The 21,245-nt window shown below is 35.2% G+C and overlaps 1 protein-coding gene across 1 annotated transcript in view; it reads right to left on the reverse strand.

Annotated features, from left to right (window-relative positions):
* Positions 1-21,245, reverse strand: part of Pdi (protein disulfide isomerase) — a 145,552-nt gene that overhangs the window by 44,822 nt on the left and 79,485 nt on the right. The window contains exons 4-5 of the mRNA XM_090397372.1: positions 19,451-19,555; positions 6,953-7,078 (exon numbers count right to left, since the gene is read on the reverse strand). Coding sequence (XP_090253498.1) covers positions 6,953-7,078; positions 19,451-19,555 — 231 coding nt within the window. The remainder of the gene's footprint in view (positions 1-6,952; positions 7,079-19,450; positions 19,556-21,245) is intronic.

Consider the following 21,245-nt stretch of genomic DNA (forward strand, 5'->3'; position numbering starts at 1 on the left):
AGACAAAGATTTACATTATCCCCTTTGTTATTCGTTATCTATATGGATCACATTATGAAGGAAAGTGGTATTAAACATGATATCAGAATTGGAGATGTTAATGTCAGCTCTGCTTTATGCGGACGATGTTATACTTCTAAATAAATCTGCTACAAGTTTGCAAGATTCCATGACTAAATTGAATAACTGAAATTGAATAACTGTAATAGATATGGTATGAAGGTCAGCAATAAAAAGACAAAGACAATGAAAATAGGTAGAACTGTTTAAAATGTCAACTGCATTATGAACGGGGAACCCGTGGAACAAGTAAAACATCAGCTACTTAGGCATGATTTTTAGTGACGATGGTAAATTAAATATGGAAATAGAGAACAGAATCAACAAAGCTGGTATGATAGGCAGTCAATTGAATAAATTCATATGGAATAAGAGAAATTAGTTGGAACACTAAATTAGCAGTATACAGACCGCGCGGTTAGCCTAGTGGCTTTGCGCTTCGCAACCATATGACTGGGGAAGGAGTGTTCCAGGTTCGATTCCCGTTGTAGACGTGAGAAATTTGAGGATCTTCCTCAGGCATAGCCAAGTTATCAGGTCTTGGGCGTGGTCAATAGGGTTTTTCCGCCAGTTTATCTGGCGTTTTTCATCCCGCAAACAGGTAAACCGGCCCCGTGAACATACACCTCTACAGTCAAAAATATATCCCCCCCAGCGGCAGACCAGGCGACAGGTCGGTTGGGAGTAGTACTAACAAATAGTCGCATCTAAGTAACATGCGGACCCTGCATAGGAAGCAGGAATAAAGCGAAGAAGAAGAAGACTAAATTAGCAGTATACAAGACAGTGTTCAAACCAGTTTTAACTTATGGATCTGAGAGCTGGGTCAGAAGTAATACACTTGACCAAAGACTAGAGACAGCAGATATGAGAGTCCCGAGAAAGATCATAGGCATGAACAGATGGTATCAATGGCAATATCATATTAAAAAACAAGGATATTAGGAAAGAACTTGACATTGTCAGCATCCAGGAATGCGTTAGCAGAGCTAATTTCAGGTGATATGGTCACTTAAATAGAATGGGAGAGGAAAGATTAGCAAAACAAGTGTTCTCTGCCAGGTTGGCAGGACAACGACCCAGAGGAAGACCAAGATATAGGTGGATTGATACGGTACAAAGTGTCTTACACGATAGAAATATAAGATCTGATAATGTTGGAGTCTTGACAAGTAACAGACTCATTTGGAGGAAAATTGTGGATAGGAAGTTAGTAATGACGTATATTTTTCATGTAGTACTATCATATCCTGTACACCCCTTGAGGGTACATGTCAGGAATTTGATGATGATAAGCTTCTTAGCTCTAACAGTTTAATATTTTATTACAAACTCACCAAGAGATCACTTTGGGTCACTCAGCAAGATTTAGAGTGATCTTGTAGGTAACCCAGTTTTTGGAAAGGTAACTAACTCCTGCACTTTACCTCAAATTTTTTGAACTTCATCAATTTTAAGTTTGGTGCTTCAGGCTAGTGCAAACTTACTCAATACATTAATAAAACATGAATATGGGTTACAGGCAGAGTTTCTGTTGTTTGCACTAATTATAGTGTAGGCCAAAGCAACTCTGATTACAGTCTTATGCTCATGTAAATTTTCTAAACTTCACATTCTTTTCACACTGAGCTATAAAATATACATGGATCCATAATATCCTCCATTTCAATATAATAAAAATATAATTTCATAGAGAATATTTAAAAACCATTGCAGCATAAAAATCAGAAAAAACAGTACTAATTTCTTCAAATAACCAAAATATTAAATGGAATTTATTTTAAACTGAAATATTGAGAATTATAAATTATAATTAGAAAGAATTCATGATAAATTATGAATGTAGGAAAATAAACATTTGAGCATTTTTTTTTGGGGGGGGGGGGTGTAGAATACATGGTTTCTAAATACAGTGGTATCTCGCTAATCCGAACTAATAAAAACTGTGCTCGTTTGGATTAGCAAATTTCCCCCCAAGAGACAACAATAACTAGCATTTAAGACAAAAATAATCAGATTCTAATGGTACATCAATGATGGAAAAAAAGCTACTGTATGTAATAGTAGCCATATTCACTTAGTGTTAGTGCAGACGTGCACATATTTTGTGATCCCTGAAGATGGTAATGTAACATTACCAAAATATAGGAAGTATTGAAGTTTTTACTTAATATTCTAGTATACGTAGTCTTTCCCTAAAATCCGAGTTACGACATCATTATAGTTGATAGGAGGTGAGTGCACTCATTAAGACTCTCGCTGTGCCTCTACATACATAACTGTAGAGATTTACTTTCTCTAAAATGAACCTGTTAGATTCAGTTGGGCTCAATGGGATAACAAGCCATGACAATATACTACCAGTGATGCATTGTGCAATAAGATCCCAAATAGAGCTAGTCTGGGATCATGGTATTTAGAAATAAGGTAACTTAAATAAGCTTGGTTAATGTGGGATCAGAGATCATGTATTTTATCAAATCAGTTATCAGATAAAGTTGAGCATTCGACTATTTGAATCCACAACAGCACTGATCTGAGATTAGCAAGGTGCCAGATCAGCCATATTATTTGTGCATCTCTGCACAAATATGAATGATCTTAATGAGGCCATAATCATGCTTCACATACATTGAGAAATGAACATCTACAGTGGCTAAACATGTTCATTGTCGATCACGTTATATCGCGTGATGCGAGTTCTTACCGGCCGGCCGATCATGCATTATCGTGTGGACATCGCTATCAAGTAAAAAAAATTCGGCCACCACATGAAATTCCAATTTTCTGCTTGGCAATGAACGTGTTAATGGGAGGGGATGGATCATGACTGAATGCATCTAAGTGAGTCCTGTCTAACCAGTGCAACAATACAATTCTTGCCTTGCATGTTGAAAGGCAGAGATGCTTTTGTACTGTAATCAGAGAATTCAACGATTCTCATTCTCTCTGACACATGCACTCTAGTCATGCAGACACTGCTTTCTTATGTCTATTCTATAGGTATTTTCATGTCTTGCTGAATTGGCCACATCATTCCTACTGTCTACTAAGTAATGCAAATGGCTGCTGAAGCACATCTATTTACCATTCAGCTTTAAACCTAGCAGTCTTTAGTCTTTCATTTTATCTACCTCTGTTGTTTGGAACAGCCTCTTTTACCTGTTTCACCTCAACTATATTCTTCAGGTGTTCAAGAAATATGTCAACCGATTTTCTACTTACTCTTGCTCAGAGATGGCACTGATCTCTTACTATTATTCATGTTTTGGTCCAAAATTTAAAGAAAAAATTTCAATATCAGGTTTCTTAATGATGTGGTATACATAGATCATGAAAAGCAGACCTAGCATACACAATTCTACCATCCTGTCTTCCATCTGATTCAATATTAAATTATCTTCCTGTATATAGGATCAAATTCCATTGATTTGCAGCTAACTGTTCTGTGCAACATTTCATTTACACTACACTTACACAATTTTGCTTTTTGCTACCTATACACATTTCCTTAGAATACCTTACATTACCCCCTCCCACCTTTAATGATCTAGTAAGTACAAAGTGAGATCCTTATTTTCATGATTACTCACCTGTCAAATTAAAAATAGTCTTAGAAATGAAGAAATCCAGCTTGTTTTTCAGTTTGCCTTCTGAATTTAAGCAACTTCAGAAAAAAAAAAAATTTTCTGAAGTTGCTTGCATAAATATTTCCTAAAACATAGAGAATAGTGGAATTTCTTTATTTCTATCAGTTGTATTTCCCTTTATAACTATTATGAGGGCACTTTTTCCAATTATCTGATTTGACCTTGTAGCAGCCTTCTGGAATTATGTAATGTAAAAAAGACAACCATATTTCAGCAACCACCCTGGCTGTCTTATTTCAGATTTCTGGAAGCTTTTTCTACCTAATTATTGATATATATTCCCAAGGACAGTACCTGAACCTGATGCCTTATTACTTTCATAACAGAGATTGAACCATCTTAAATGAGGAAAATTCTACAAACAGTAGTGTGCTGGAAGAGGAGCTTGCCGCAACACTGAATGTTGACCTTAAAATGATCTTTTCCACCGTCTCAAATGTTTCAGTAGACATAATTTCAAAGAATATGATGTCAGCATATTAAGAAATTTGAGTCTACAAAAAGGGAAAAAAAAAAAAAAAAAAAAAAATTAAACTCAGCATACAAACCTCAACCATATATCTTCCCTTACTCTTAAAGCCTGAAGGAAATAGTGCATTTGCATATGGCCATAACTTTGCAATAGCACTGAAGAAAATACCTTACAACCAATTACAGATTGCATAAGAAATTGGCATCAAAGACCAGCCACATCTCATAGATCTACCAGGAGTATATAGGTCCTTTTCAGTTGTAAAATGTCCTAATATACCCAAACAGGCAAGACATCCAAAGAGACTGTCCCAAATTTGTGAAGCATGCATTTTAATAATGTTAGATTTGCAATGGCCAAGAAAATCCAATTTAGCTCACTAGAGGGCACTGTTTGAGTCGGCATAGCTCAGTTGGTATAAACTAACCCCTTTGGTCAGAAAGACCTGGGTTAGATTCCCATCCAAGATGTGAGGAACCCTTATCTGGTCTCTTTTGACTAAAGGTGAGTTAGCTTGTTTCATACAGAGATAAGGGTTTTTTTCCCACCCGGAAACACTGGTTTTTCATCCCTCAAAACAGGGAAACTGGCTCCGTGAACACACACACATACAGACATAGGACACTTTGGAAGGTATAAGGCTAACCCCCTTATCTTTGAGTTGTGGTTGCGAGGTCCAACAATAGTTGGAAGATTGTGGGCCCTTCAGTGCCTGTTAGTACCACTGGAAGAAGAAAGCACTGTTTAGGATTCTAGGCCTGACTTCTCTTGTCTTTATTCAGCCTCATTTGCTCACTGGTAGCACCTGTGTACACATTGTTTTTTGTGATCCCTGATGATGGCAATGTAACACTGTCGAAATATAGGAAAGTATTAAAGTTTTTTATAATTAATATTCTGGTACACATCATTTCCTGAAAAATTAATAGCTTTAAAAATAATTGAAAGCAATTTCATTAGTAAATTACACTTGTCAAGAAGTTATGTTCATTTTATCCTTTACTCGAACTAAGTACCTTCATGACCAGGTTACTTGTATAACCGAGGGTGATCTGAAAAGTTCTCGGCCTTGACCCTAGATGGCAACACTATCAGCAAGATTTTTTTTTTTTTAAATTGGTACATCTATCATAAGCATCTATGTGAAATTGCAAGTCATTTTATCAAGTAGTTTGTTTTATATACAGACAACACTTTTGCTTCAGCTGCCTGAAGCAGAAAGTGTTGTCTGTATCCCTTGAAATGGATAAAATTGAGTATCATGCAGTTATTAAATTCTTTGTAAAAGAAGGTTTAATGTCAAAAGAAATTCATTCGAAGTTGATAAAAGTTTATGGGCACTCTTCTCCTTTGTTTTCGAAAATTAAGAAATGGGGTGCCGAGTTTAAATGTGGTCTTACCAGCCTTGAAGATGACCCACATGAAAGATGTCCAAAAAGTTTAACAACACCAGAAATCATTGATCAAGTGCACAATATGATACTGGATAACTGGCGAGTCAAAGTGTATGAAATTGCTGAGACTACAGGTATTTCAAAAGAATGTGTAGGATATATTTTGCATGAAGAATTGCAAATCAAAAAGCTTCGCGCAACATGGGTGTCGCACTTGCTCACAGCAGATCAAAAATGCATGCACATGAAAATCTCAGAGCAGTGCCTTGAGCGTTTTAACAAGAATAAAACTAATTTTGTGCATCGATTCATTACTATGGATGAGACTCAGATTCATCATTACACACCAGAATCCAAACAGCAGTCAAAACAGTGGACATAAGCCGGTTGGTTCAGCGCCAAAGAAGAAGACAAAGTCGGTTCCATCAGCAGGAAAGGTCATGGCATCAGTGTTTTGGGATGTCAAAGGCATTTTGTTTATTAATTATCTTGAAAAGGGTAAAACAATAACCAGGGAATATTATTCCAGTCTTTTAACCAGACTAGACAAAAAAATTCTTGAGAGAAGACCCAGTTTGCAGAAGAAAAAAAGTCATCTTTCATCAGAACAATGCACCTGTCTACAAAGGTGTTTTGGCAATGGGAAAATTAAGGGATCTGCACTATGAATTGTTTGAACATCCAACCTATTCTCCACCTTCAGCTCCCTCTGACTTCTATCTCTTCCTCGCTGGTCAGCATTTTTCTTCAAATCAAGAGTGATTGTAGCTGTAGAGGGATATTTTGCAGATCTTACTGAGAACCACTACAGGGACATGATAATGGTGTTGGCTCATCGCTAGAATAAATGTTAGTCTTAAGGAAGATTATGTTGAAAAATAAAAATAATTTTGAAAGTATAAATTTGTTTTTTCATTGTTAGGCCGAGAACTTTTCAGATCACCCTCATAAGTTGATTTCACATCACATACCTTAGTATCTCATGATACCAAGCACACTTTTTTTGGAAATTGTGCTATGCATTATGGAAAAGGTCGCTGCCCAGACCACTTTTGACCTTTAGAGGTAACATGTGAACCCAGAAAAATAAATGTTCAATTAATGCAGAAGTCACCCATTTTCCATGTACAAGTTGCAAAAAGATGTATCATCTCATTAAATACTCTGGATCAGAGATAGCTGTATTTATTTGCTTATGCATTTTCAGTGAAACCACTAGTTTCAATGCATATTATAACCAGTGGGTGATGATTCTCCATAATTCATACACTGATATACAAAAGGAAGTACACTTTGCTAATATAAATGCCATTTCTGAACTAAATGCTATTTAATATGCATATTTCTAATTTTAATAAAAAATGGAAATACTTTACCTTATTTTTAAATTCCTTTGCAACAGTACGGAAGATATCAACTGTGCTGCCAAAATCTGAAGCTTGTTTGTTGATGAACAGCAAGTTATGAGCTTTTATATCTCCTCCAAAAATCTTCTGAGCAGTCTGAAAATAAACATTTAAGATTGCTATTTTACATGGCATATCAGTCATTTTTCTACTAACAGAAATGGAGATATATGCACCATCAGCCAATCACCTACCTATATAATATTACAAACTGGACAGCTAAGTAAATTACATGTTCATTAATGCAATTGATGTTAAGCTGGTGTAAGCTGAATACAAAATATATGAAATGCTACTTAATCTCCAAGCCAAAGTGTAGTCTTAAATTAGTTACAGAGCATCATTCTTTTGTACAAATCCATTGTACACTCGAATCTTGGACCATTCCTAAGACATTAATATCAAGCAACACAATGACCTGTTTTGTCCATATTCTTGCCACCTGATCTATTCAAGTTATGATGAAACTTAAGTTATGATTAATCCATGTTCTGATTAGAAATTCTGATCTTTACTCCAAATTTTCTTAAAATATCTGGCATTGTTCCTTACACTGCTGTTTGTGTTTAGAGCAATATCTACTTTAAAGCTTAGAAGTTCTGTTACATGAAAATTTCTAATTTCTTATTTTGAAATTAGTCAACATTAGATTAGAAATCAGTCCCATTCAGGAAGCTTATACTAATGTTTTGTTACACTCACTTTACATTATTCCCTGTATCTGAATAATCATTTATCTGGATGGATGTAACCTGTTTTAGCATTTTTAGAAATGCCAATTATCATGACAGTACTTGTGAATTCTTTTACTAGGTTTAGTTCTCTTCATTCATGCATACAGTGAACATGCCCATCCTCATTTCTGCACCAAGATTTTTCTGAACTTCACTATTGGCTTTGGTGCTCTGGAGGAAACAGTGTGGAGACATACTGAGTGATGGTCCAACTGGTAATTTTTTATTTTACCATCATAAGTAGTTTCAGACAGTATGGAATACAATGTGTTAGGTAAAGTCCTACACTACCAGGACATCCCTGTTTAATTAGGATCCAATCTAACAATGTTCTCCACGTATCTTATAAACTATGTGCAGGTATCTCTTTGACCATTAAACAACCTAAAAAGCAAATGCTTACGGGAAGAAAAGATGTGATAACAGTTCTCAAGAAGAGAATGTTTTAAAATTTCAGGCTATACAAGTAAAATTACTGAAACAAATGCTATACATGCTTGAAACATCACGAAACAAGTATTTTGTGAGTGAATTATAACAATTTCAGATGCAGCCTCCAATGCCACAGAAACCACAAGTTGTTACTAGAAAATACCTTTGAATGAAATAAGTATAATAAAAATAAAACTTCCATGTATAAATTAAAGATGCCAAGAAATTATTATCTTGGTTAAATCCTTTATCCAAGTGTAAGCATAGTCTGCACATGAAGTAACTTCATGACTGGGCAACTCTTATATAGAGGCTAATGACTTCACATCATTGCCTTAGTATTCCATAATGCAAAGCACACACACATATATAATGCTATGCATTATGATAAGGATCACTACCCCAGACTGGTTTCAACCTTTGAGGTCTCAGTAATGCACAACTGACATTTCCATATACAAGTAGACAAAAGGTGTCACACCTTATTACTAAATACTCTGGTCAGAGATAGATGTTGAAAGTTTTTCCACTTGGTTATACTATAAATTAAAGATGCCAAGAAATTACATTCTTGGTTTAATCCTTTATCCAAGTGTAAGCAAATGAAGGTCGTGCCTAAAGTATTTTCAGGACTAGGCAACTCTTATATAAAAGCTAATGATTTCACATCGCTTGCCTTAGTATCCCATAATGCAAAGCACATCCTTACAGACATGTACAATGCTGTGGATTGTGGGAAGGGTTACTACCCAGACCAATTTCGACCCTTGAGGTCTCATCAGTGCATTATACATGTCTAAGAATATGTGCTTTGCATTATGGGATACTAAGGCAAGTGATGTGAAGTCATTAGCCTCTATATGAGTTGCCCAGTCTTCAATTTATAGTATAACAAGCAGGATAAACGTTCAACATCTCTAATCCAAAGTATTTTAGTAATAAGGTGTGAATCTTTCGGTTACTCGTATATCGAAATACGACTTCTGTATTACTTCAATTTCCATGCGTATGTTTTCACGTGAAAAATTTTTATGCTTATGGCTATGCAAATTCTACCAACTCCTAGTAATCAATTCCACAATTAAATTGTGCAAAACTCTACTCACCACACAAAACACATACATGCCCAAACCCCCTCCTTTAACATATTGTATAACCAGTTCCTAAAGATTTAAGTCTATAGGAACTCCATAGTGTTGAGAGAAGATTTTTGTTTAGGAACCATTCAAAGAAATCAACATATATAATAAAAATAGGAAGATCAGTAAGAACGTTTTAAAAAATGTGTTGCCAGACTAGCCCCTTTATCTCATATTTCTAGAAAAATACCACTTCATTTTACATTTTAGTTCAAACAAATCAGATGATCCATTACAGGTCATGAGAAAATTCTCTAAGCTGAACCAGATAGGTTCATTCTAAAATCTCCTTTGCAAGATGCTGTAGAGTTTGGGAAGGACTTGCTATCATAGATAGCAATATGATAGGAAATCTGTCCTTGTGTGACAAAAGAATGTCATCAAGCTTCACATATGTGAAAACTTAAATACGTACTATTTATGTCAGATGGCATCTATTACGTGCAAGTGAATCTTCAGGATATTAAACGATGAAAATGGATAGAAATATCTTGATTTTAGAACTGCCAGAATTACTTGCATCAATGTAAGATAGCTAAGAAAGAATAGCAAATATAAAGAGTCACCAATGGGCAGAGATGTGCAATATACAGCCTCTTTTCATTAAGTCAATCCCCCTTCCTGTGGTATGGTCTGTTTCCACAAAAGGGGTTCTGGTGCTTGCAAAGCTCCTATCCTCCACTTTGGATATCATATTGAAGATATCATGCTACAAAAGGATATCTTTCTAGTTGGAAGAAATGACATCTAAACCACCACCATCCTGCTTACTGGAAACCTGAAGTAGCGGGTGCTATGTTTGGCCCTTAGAGCAGGGTTTCAAACCTCCACCCCTCCCTTCACCATACAGTGAAAATGTGATACCCTTCCAAAAGGTATGCTTAATGTACTTAGAGATCTAGACCCGCTTTCATTTTGTAGGTACAGTGGTTAGAATAGTGGTAATGCAGGCTGGCCACCAGATAGTATACGGGCCTGAAATGGTCAGCAATGAGGGTTCCATCAACTGGCACACACTCTTCCAGAACGTGCCTGGTGTGGGAGTCCAAGTAGTGGTATGTGGGAGGCACTGTTGAGGTCATGGAATGACACGGAAACTGGTCACTCTGTATGAGTGTCACGATCATCTCCCTCCACTACATGTTCCTACTCTTTCATCTAATAACAAACCAAAAATGAAACAGAAACAATGATGATAACACTGCAAACAAAATAAAATATCTCTCAACAACTGGTTCACCTAAACAAATCAAACCAAACAATATTTCAAACTTACTACGATCCCTTCCATTAATAATCCAGCTATCCAAACAGTGAAGTCATCATCTTAAGTGACCTGAATGTCCAACTCCAGCTGGCGCCCCTTCTCCCACACTATTGATCAAACTGGACGTGATATGGAAGTTTTAGCTATAAGCAATGATCTAATGCAGATCATGCAGCTACCTACCTAAATTCCAGATAATACCCCCTCCCACTTTTTCCAATACAATTAGTTCTCCTAGACACACTGTAGAGGAACTCTCTCCTCCTGGCAACTTAGACTACAATCTTATGCAAGTTTCCAGTCTCACAGAAATGATGTCCACCAGCACTACAAATCAGGATGATCTCCAGAACTACTACTCGTCTTTCCCATGGCATGGCTACTGCTTCCACTCTTCTCAGACACCTGAACTAAACAATGCACAGAAAATCAACATTTCTTGTTGAACCATCAACTGGTTCAACAAGAAATGAACAGTTGAAAAATACTCTCCTTTCTGCAGGTGGCATGCATCAAGAACCCAAGCTTCATATTCAGCCTATGCAGAAGCACACAAAAAATATAAATCAACTATCAAATGCAAATCCAACTTCATAAAGGTCAATAGCAGAAAACTATTTTCTTGTCCTAATGATAGTTGGGCCTTTTGACCCCTTTGCAAAAAGCCATCAGATGCAACCTGCACAACCACCTTTCTCCCATCCAGATGGCACCACTGTTATAGCACCCAAAGAAAAACTCCTGCACACATGATGAAGGCAAATCACCTCCTTCCATACCAGCAACAGAGTGCTGTATGCCTTCTGTGGAGTTTTGAACCCCTTTTGATCCCTTTGCAAAAAGCCATCAGATGCAACTTCTGCACACCTGCACAACCACCTCTCTCCCATCCAGATGGCACCACTGTTATAGCACCCAAAGAAAAACTCCTGCACACATGAAGGCAAATCAAAAATCACCTCCTTCCATACCAGCAACAGAGTGCTATATGCCTTCTGTGGAGTTTTAGAAGAAAGACATAACAGGCAACCTGTGCTCCAGCACTAACACCCAACCCATTCCAAAAAAGGAGACAAACCTACCATCCAACTACTGACCAACTGCTATCATCTCAATCCTCTTCAAAATAATGGAGAAAGTTATCAATGGTCAGCTTCTTCACTACCTAGAAGATCACCAGTATGGATTTCCAATCCAGATCCACAGCTGATATCTTGGCCTACATCACTCACCAATGGACATGTGAAATGGAAAGGTTTGGAGAAATGTGCTGTTGCCCTTGACATTTCCAAGACGTTCGATCAAGTTTGGCATCAAGGCCTGCTTTGCATACTTCCTTCCTTCAGCCTACCTGCCGCCCTTTGTAACTAAATAGCCAGCTTTCTCTCTGGTTGTTCACTGTGTGTCATGGTGGATGGCACCCTCTCTTCGAACTTTGCCACCAATGCAGAAGTGCCTCATGGTTACATTCTCACCACCTACCCTCTTATGCATGAATTACCTATTCTCAATCACTACAAATCCTATCCATAGCTTTGCTGATGACAGCACTCTCCATTCATCCTACTCCTTTGAAGAACCACAGTTTCCAGACATCTTTTACATCAAGATCATCTGCAACCAGTGCCTTAAACACTGATTTCCATACTGGCCTACAGTGAAGCGAGGATAACCTAGTCACCTTCAATACTGCCAAAACACGGCCCTGCCTTTACTCTCTCTCTCTCACACACACACACAAAAATAAAATAAAAAAATCTCAGTTCACCTTCCTCATCCTCAGTAATACACACATCATACAGGATGGTATCTCTCCTTGGACTGATATTTACCTCCAACCTCTCTTGGCACAAACATATTAATAGCTTCCTCAGCTTCTAGAAAATTAAGCATTCTTTTCCACTCAAGAAGACTATTTTGCATCCAGCTAGCTACCAACCCTATATAAATCACAAATCTGCCCATTCTTAGAATACTGTATACTGTTCACACATTTGGGATGGTTCACCTAAAACCTTAAAAATTTTTGATGTCTAGAGTAATTTAGCTCATAGATGACCCTTCCCTTACAGGCTCAACTTCAACCTCTAATCTCAATGTTTCAGCTCTGTTTCTTACTTGTTTTTCTATGGTCAATGATCCAATAAATTGGCAAACATCATTCATCCACTTGCTATCAGGCTTGTTAAAACAAAAGCAGCCACAGCTGTTCACCATCCCTTCACAGTACAAGTGCAAACTCAAATCTGCTTCTCTTCCTGATTTATTCCATTTCTTCTGCTCTCAATTTCCTTTCCCATGATGCATTTTTCAAAAATTTCAATCTACAGCTCTTTAATAAGAAAATTAATAATTATTTCTTTCTTAACTGTTATTTGCACCTCATGCACATGGCACTGATGTGCTATAGGTTCTTTTAACTCTTGTGTGATGAACGTAATAAACAAAAATGCACCAAATATTTTGCCATTTTCATCAAAAAATCTCAGTTTTTGCCATGCTAATCCAGATAAAGTTCTTGGAATTTTCCAAACATTGCTCTATTATAAATATATGATACAACATTTTCAAATTTTTCTAAGAATTTCAAATACAAAAAGGAATAAGAAATTTACCTGGTAATACATCAGATCTCATCTGCATTACAAACCACAGCATTACTATTGCAAAGTAAATTACCTCAAAGGAATCTTCCTTACACAGAATATACTTCCCTCAAAGAATTAAAATCAGACAAAAATATTGTTATAATCAAAGCAGATAAAGGGAATGCAACAGTAGTTTTGAACTCTGAAGATTATAATAATAAAATGAAAACTCTTCTTGAGGATTCTAATACCTATAAACCTTTAGACAGAGATCCCACTTGGCACGCTCACAATAAAACCAATGATCTAATCAAAAAGATACCTAACTGGACTGAAGAACTCAAAAGAACTCTACATTCAAAACACCCATTAGTCCCAAGAATTTATGGTGTACCAAAAATTCATAAGATAGGTATTCCCTTAAGACTAATAGTAGATGGGAGAGACTCTCCGACCTCTAATTTAGCAAAACATCTCACCAACATGATTTTACCTCATACAGGAAAAACACCTTCTTTCATCAAGAACAGTACACATTTTATTGAAAAAGTAAAAGATATTTATATTGGACCTTCAGACATCTTAGCAAGTTTGGATGTTATCAGCCTATTTACAAATGTTCCAAGAAACGAAACTGTGAATCTCCTGGCAGACCTTTTCCCTCTGGACATCGTAGATCTTTATAAACATTGCATAAATAATACTTGTTTCATGTATCAAGACAAATTTTGGGAACAAAAAGAAGGATTGGCTATGGGCTCTTCCCTCTCTTCGGCTTTAGCTAACCTATTTATGGAAAACTTGGAAAGTAATGCTTTAAACAATTATCATAAAAAAAACAAAAATATGGCTACGCCATGTAGATTATATATTCATCGTATGGCCAGGAACAACAGATGAACTCATTGCTTTCAAAGATTACCTAAATAATTTGCATAATAATATAAAATTTACTTTAGAACAAGAACTTAGGAAACTGCCTTTTCTAGACATTCTATTAGAATGTCAATGAAAAGGATAATAAACTTTCTTTCTCAATATATAGAAAACCCACCAACACAGGAAGATTTCTTAATGCGGCCTCACACCACCATCCTTCGCAAAAAATAGGTCTAATAAAAACCCTAAGGGACAGAGATATAACATCTCCAGCACAGAAAAACGAAGAATTAGAATATCTAACACAGATCTTTCAAAAGAATGGTTACGAAACCTTTTGTGCTCACTTCCATCAGTTGAAAATTATCAGGATTTAAGTTCTCTATATGATTTAAGTACAGGTAACCCTCGTATAACGCGGTACTTATACAACACGGTTTGGATATAACGCGATCTACAAATTGTAGCAACCCTTGTTCAACGCGGTTTCAATTTCTAGTAACCCTTTTTTTTTTCATATATTTTTCACCACACCACTTAAAATTCAAATTTTATCTTTGTTAAATTTGTGTCTGCCCGTATTGCGCAAGTAGTCATAAGCATCAAATTTAGTTTTATTGTATCCCTGAATAAGGTACTGTACAGAGGCTTTTGCAGTCTGTGTAATTCTTAACAAATAGTGCAATTAGATACAGCTGGAATAAAAACAGCGCTAACTAATGAATCACATGTCCTTCTCTCACAGAAACTATGCTGTATACACTCAAGCAAAACCATATGTTGCGCTGAAACACAGTATTTAACTAAAAACTATTGTCCAATTCCCGATGTTATTAGGGCAGATCACAAAGGCTAACTTCAAATAAAATTCTACCAAGAATTGAAACATGCCATATAATGAGTGTGAGTTCGCCTGCCAACTCAAATGCATAAAAGTAGGCCATAAAATTCAACCAAAGGTTGAAACTTTGTGCGAGTTGAAGCCGGTAATGAGAAGTTCCGTTGGAACGATAAATGACACCCTGTTGTTAACGTATTAAATCTAATAGCGAATGTTGTTATGACAGTTTCAGATGTTATGGAATTCAACTGAAGAGAATCAGCATTTGAACTCAACACTTGTCGGTTGTCTTTGGGTCGTGTGATCTTTTGTTAATACCGCACCAATCATGTGCACGTCTTCATAGCTGCTCTCTTGTGTAAAACAAAATTCAACTTGTACGTATTGTAATAAGTTAAAAAAAAGTTGAATAATTTATAAGCGTATAAAAGGATATCACCTGTAAATCGTTGAAGTGCCATAGGTTCGCCATCTAGGGTTTACTGTATAAAGTGTTTATTGTTGAAAATTGTCTTCGTTTTATGCCAGGAAAGCGCATTAAAATTCATAAGTGTGTTATTCTCAAGCCAAGCAGTTTATTTTCTGGTGAGTTACACTAATGCTTTTTTTTTTTTTTTTTTTTTTTTTTTTTTTATGTAAAAGTTTATGTTTATTGTAATGGCCACTAAAACTGCAACAAAAGGGGAAAAACCAACATTGAAGAGGAAATTCATTTCTCTCAAAGAAAAAATTAAAATCTTGGATCAGTTGAAAATTGGAGAAAAACCAGGGGTTGTTAGAAGGACTCTGAATTTAAATGAATCAACAATTCAAATAATCAAACAAAACAAACATAAAATCTGAGAAAGTATTATTGCTGGGTCAATGGTAAGTGCAAAGCAAGTTGTTCGTGTACGCGATATTCTAATAGAAAAAAATGGAGAAATCTCTAATGATTTGGATAGAAGATTGCACTCAACAGAAAATTCCTTTGGATGGACATCTTATTAAGCAAAAAAAAAAAAAAAAAAAAGCTCTCAAGGTTCATAAACATTTAAAAGAACTTGATCAAGATTCTTCAGAAGAAATCTCTCAGCATAGATTTCGTGCCAGTAAGGGTTGGTTCGAAAACTTTAAAAAGTGATTTTCTTTGTATAATCTTAAACTCCAGGGAGAATCAGCATCAGCAGACGTTGAAGCTGCCCGGAAATACCCAGCAGAACTTTTAGAAATCATTGAAGAAGGTGGTTATAGTACAGACCAGGTGTTCAATGCAGATAAATCTGGGTTATATTGGAAAAAAAATGCCAAAACGCACCTATATTTCGAAAAATGAAAGATCAGCTCCTGGATTCAAAGTTTCCAAAGATAGAATTACTCTACTGTTTTGTAGTAATGCATCAGGTGATTACATGACAAAACCAATGTTTATTAACTGATCCGCAAATCCTCATGTGATGAAAGGGCTCGACAAGTTCACCCTACCTGTTTATTGGCGGGCCAACAAAAAGATACAAAACTTGAAAATTGGTTTTTCAAGTTTTGTACCCGATGTAGAAAGTTATACAAAGAAAAAGAATATGGACTTCAAAATTCTACTAATTTTAGATAACGCACCAGGCCACCCAACAAATCTAAGCCATCTGAATATTAAAATAACTTTTTTGCCACCTAATACTACTTCACTTATTGAACCACTCGACCAAGGAATAATATCAACATTTAAGTCATATTATATTCGTCAAACATTCCAGTTAATTTTGGAAAAAATTGAATCTAATCCAAACATGACACTGCCTCAAGCATGGAAAGGGTTTTCAATATTGAATTGTATGAAATTTATTTTTCTGTCCATTAAGGAGTTACAACCCTCTAAGCTGAATGCTTGCTAGAAAAAAATATGGACTGAAGCCGTTCTGGAACAAAATTTCGTACCTCCAGTGAATGCCGAGCTAAGTCGTATAATAAATGTCGCACACCTTTTTGGTGGAGATGGCTTTTGCGATATGATTGAAAATGGAATTAGTGAATTAATTGATGGGGAAACAGATTTAAATGAGGAGGAACTGGTACATTTAATATATGATGAACCAAATGGTGGGGAAAGTTCTGCCGAAGATTCCGACTGTAATGAATCTGTTAAAGAATTCAGTTTAAAGAAATTAGCAGAAGGACTGGACTTGGCAAGAAGGTTAGGAAGTTATTTTAAGGATAATGATCCCTCAATGGAGCACTCTGGAAAATTCACGAGACAATTGAATATTTGTTTAGCGCCATATTATGAACGTAATAAAAAATTGCAGCATAGTAGTAAGCAAGGTCTTATTACTGACTTCTTGATAACTAAACCAACTGAAGTATGCAATGAGAATTATACAAATGATGTCCAAGAGATTTCAAGTGTTGACAACGTCCAGCCACTCGTAAATAAAGAACATCTATGAAATGTTATTTCTGAAGACAGTAATGACGATTAAAATATGTTTTATTTTATTGTGTCTAAAACATTTCTGCATTATGTGCAATTTGTAATTTTTATAATTTTATACTATGTATTTGTCTCATAGTTTGTGTTTTCTTAACTTACATGAATTACCTGAATTAAATAAAAATGTTGTTTTTATTGGATATGTCATTGTTGTTTATATAATTTAAAAAAAAAAAGATTTCGGAACCTAACCCTACTTTTTCTATGTTATCTAAGTCTCACATAATGTTATTTATATAATGCGGCATTTCTATGGAACTTAATACCCACGTTATACGAGGGTTACCTGTATTTTCCTTATTTTTATCACCGAAAAACGAGTGATGATTTTCTTCCTTGTTACTAACCTACTTTTAGAATAAAATTCTGTTTAATTAAAGAAAAAGTTACATAGGGCTAAACGAAACGTCTCACCTACATCCTATACGGAAACAAAAAGGCGTTAGCTGATTTTTTTTTTAATTAAAAAAGTGCTTTAGTTTTCATTGAGTAAACAACTTTATGTTAACTAATAAATATCACTCAGTCCTGAAGATACTGTCAGGCACAAACTTTGTTTGCACACAGTTGGATAAAGGATTAAACTAAATTTATTATATTCTGACCAAGTGAAAAATAAACTTTCAACATCTTTCTCTAAATCCAGAGTAATTTAATAAAAAGGTGGCACACCGTTTGGCAGCTCCTATAGGAGGAGATGACCTTGCTAATGCTTTTGCCTTGGTATCTCCACTTGGACCTGGCTCCCATTGAAGAGACCTCAATAAAGGTCGAAACTAATCTGGGTAGTGGCCCTTACCTTAATGCGTAACATTATACATATCTGCAAGGAGATGTGTTTTGCATTATGGGAGATACTGAGATAGGAGTGTTGGCAGCTTGCTCCACCTTTGCAAGGAGTCGCCCGGTGTTGTACCACTTTACCCCAGTCCTGAAGATACTTTCAGGTGCAAACTTTGTTTGCACATACTTGGATAAAGGATTGAACTAAATTTATTATAGTCTAACCAAGTAAAAAATAAACTTTTAACATCTTTCTCTAAATCCAGAGTAATTTAATAAAAAGGTGGCACACCGTTTGGCAGTCCTATAGGAGGAGATGACCTTGCTAATGCTTCTGCCTTGGTATCTCCACTTGGGCCTGGCTCCCACTGAAGAGACCTCAATAAAAGGCACACACTTGGTAAAGGATTAAACTAAATTTATTATATTCTGACCAAGTGAAAAATAAACTTTCAAAATGATTTGTAATGGAAAAAAAATGGTACTACTAAGAGCCAATATATTTATGGTTTTAATGTACCATATACATTTAATTTCAATGCAAGATTGTCAACTCAAGCTTTTAAAACTTGTTAGGGTAAGAGTAACACTTAGAGAATAGGTTACGTATGCCATAAAACTGTCTTCTTCATACACCAACATTACTAGAGCCATAACATTTTATTTTTGAAAGAGATCTGAATTGTGACATACTGGAATAGAATTTTTTAAATCTACTATTAATCTTACCAATGCTTGACAAATTCTGCAAAATCCTATCCACTACAAAAAAAAAAAGTACTGTTCAAGAACCCTCCCATTTTTTAATGATATGGCCCAATGAGAAGACAACAAGAGTTCCATAAAAATTAGTGTACTGCATTGTTTGGAGAATGGCTGCTTTGTGTTAAAGTTTCTTCCAGAAGGAAAAGTCAAATAATAGGAAAAACAGTAAAAAAAAACTTTTTGGAAAATATAATTTAATATTAATTTCTGTTTATTAGGTTGGCCTTTTCATTACCGTATGCTTCTGCAATTTCTTAAAGCTATAAAAAGCATTTTGTTCAATCTGTCGATCCATGAATATCACTATTATTCAGTGTTGCCCATATTATCATTATTTAAATAAAACACTGATAATTTTTTAAAATAGTTTTCAAATCCAGAGTTTTTAAAATAGTGATTTATATATTATCAAAATCTATTAAACAAGTTAAATATTTACAACAATGCCTGGTTTGAATCTAGGACCTTAATATAAGTGAATTCTGTAAGCTGGTATACATGTTAAACTAACAAGTATCTAATAATCACAATGAAACAATGAACATCAATTTAAACATTAAAATAAATACTTACATCATGACTGAACTCAATTACTAAAGGAAGGCTGTTCATTTTCACAAATTTTTTCAAATTTTCATTTGTCAATTTTCCTTCAAAAATGTTCTTGCCTTCGTCAAACTGAAACAAGAATTTAAAAAAAAATAATAATCAGGATATCAATATCTCTAGTTATTCAGATAGATGGTAATTTATGAGATTTAGAAGTTTGTCAAGATAGTTTACAATTACTCATTATGAAATCTTTTATCTATCAAATATCCTTTGCTCTAATAATTAGTATTGTATCAATTCTGAACTCTTCTCCCATAAAATATCACTAACATACAAAAACTAATTCACACTATTCAACTACATGATTAGTTGAGTCTAGTTCACCATCTTACAGTTCAAATAATGCAGCTGCTTGCAATTAATTCATTGACTTTTGATGTAACACCTTCACAATAAGCTAATGTTCTCAGTGGTATCCTGAACTTCTGGTGTTATACATTAAATAAGCTTTGTCATAAAAAGGAGTTCGGTTTGATTCACAGCAGACCATGGCATTTTGTATTTTATGATTTGGTGAAGGTATGGATGGTATTACTGGAAGTGCATATGTTTCTATAAATTCTGAATTTCAATCATTTATTTTGCTGGCTTTTTTGAATATTCAGAATTTTAATAACTGGTTCTGTTGGATGATTGTGAGGTTACTGCTGCTGTTTTTTTTTTGATAGAGAAATTCCTACTGAACTACATAAACTTCAGTTTAGTTGAGAGCTACATCACTTTTGTTTCCATAATGAAATAGTATCATAAAACTTGTCCATTCCTGGAGCAATTTTATTCGACATATGTATAACATCTGTCCTACACAACAAGGGTAGCCACCAGGACTGGAAAAAGATTGACTAGGCAAGCTCTACCAGGAATTCAAAAAACATTTGAGGCCTGGCATTCTACCTTTTTAAACATATTAGTGTTTTAATATGTACAGTGTGTTATTACCACACTGCAACTGAAATCACATGTGAACCATACCTGACAATTAATATATGACCTGTTGATGGGTATGTACAGGCATACAAGTTTGCCAATTCTTTTCCCATACAAAGTTCACCACCCTACAAACATTGAAGCCTGCAGGATTTTATGTAGGCTCAATTATGAATGCTTCAAATGAAATCAATGCTCCAGGAAATAAATATATTTTAGAATAAGATTGTTTCACCCTATAAGAAGCAGCAGCTCTAAACTTTAGAACCATCAAGAACCATCTGGCAAACCAGTCACTAAATTCTGAAGATTCTATTACAAAATATGCAATTTGCTTTTATTTTCCACCATACCTCTATCAATTAATTAGTCCTACATAACTAGCTACATGCAGTCCATAAATATCATATTTATGTATTTATACTGCTCCTGAAGCAATATTTCTCAGGTGTCACATTCAATAATACACTGAATATGCTACAGACAAACTGAACAAACCCACATTGAGCAACCAAGAAGACCTTGCCCATTCATGAAGAACAGGCCAACAAAATACAGTCAGGAATGTAGGCTATGCTTCTTTAATTTCCTCCTCAGAACAGCTAATGATGATCATCAACAGCTTTTGAAATATATATTTTCAAGCATACCATGGAAGTAAGCCTATGTCATACTGATAGTTTGTGGATATATGCAACATTATGTGTAAACATATTTCTTTAATAAACCTGTTTACTCCATAACATGTCACTGTACTTATTCAGTACTGGATTTTTTTTTTTCTGTGCCATATTGTATATAAAGAAATGCAAAGAGCATCAGGAACAAA

Source organism: Typopeltis vanoorti, chromosome 9, assembly GCF_054136105.1.
Source record: "Typopeltis vanoorti isolate ZY-2024b chromosome 9, IOZ_Tvanoo_1.0, whole genome shotgun sequence".
In the NCBI taxonomy this organism is placed as follows: domain Eukaryota; kingdom Metazoa; phylum Arthropoda; class Arachnida; order Uropygi; family Thelyphonidae; genus Typopeltis; species Typopeltis vanoorti.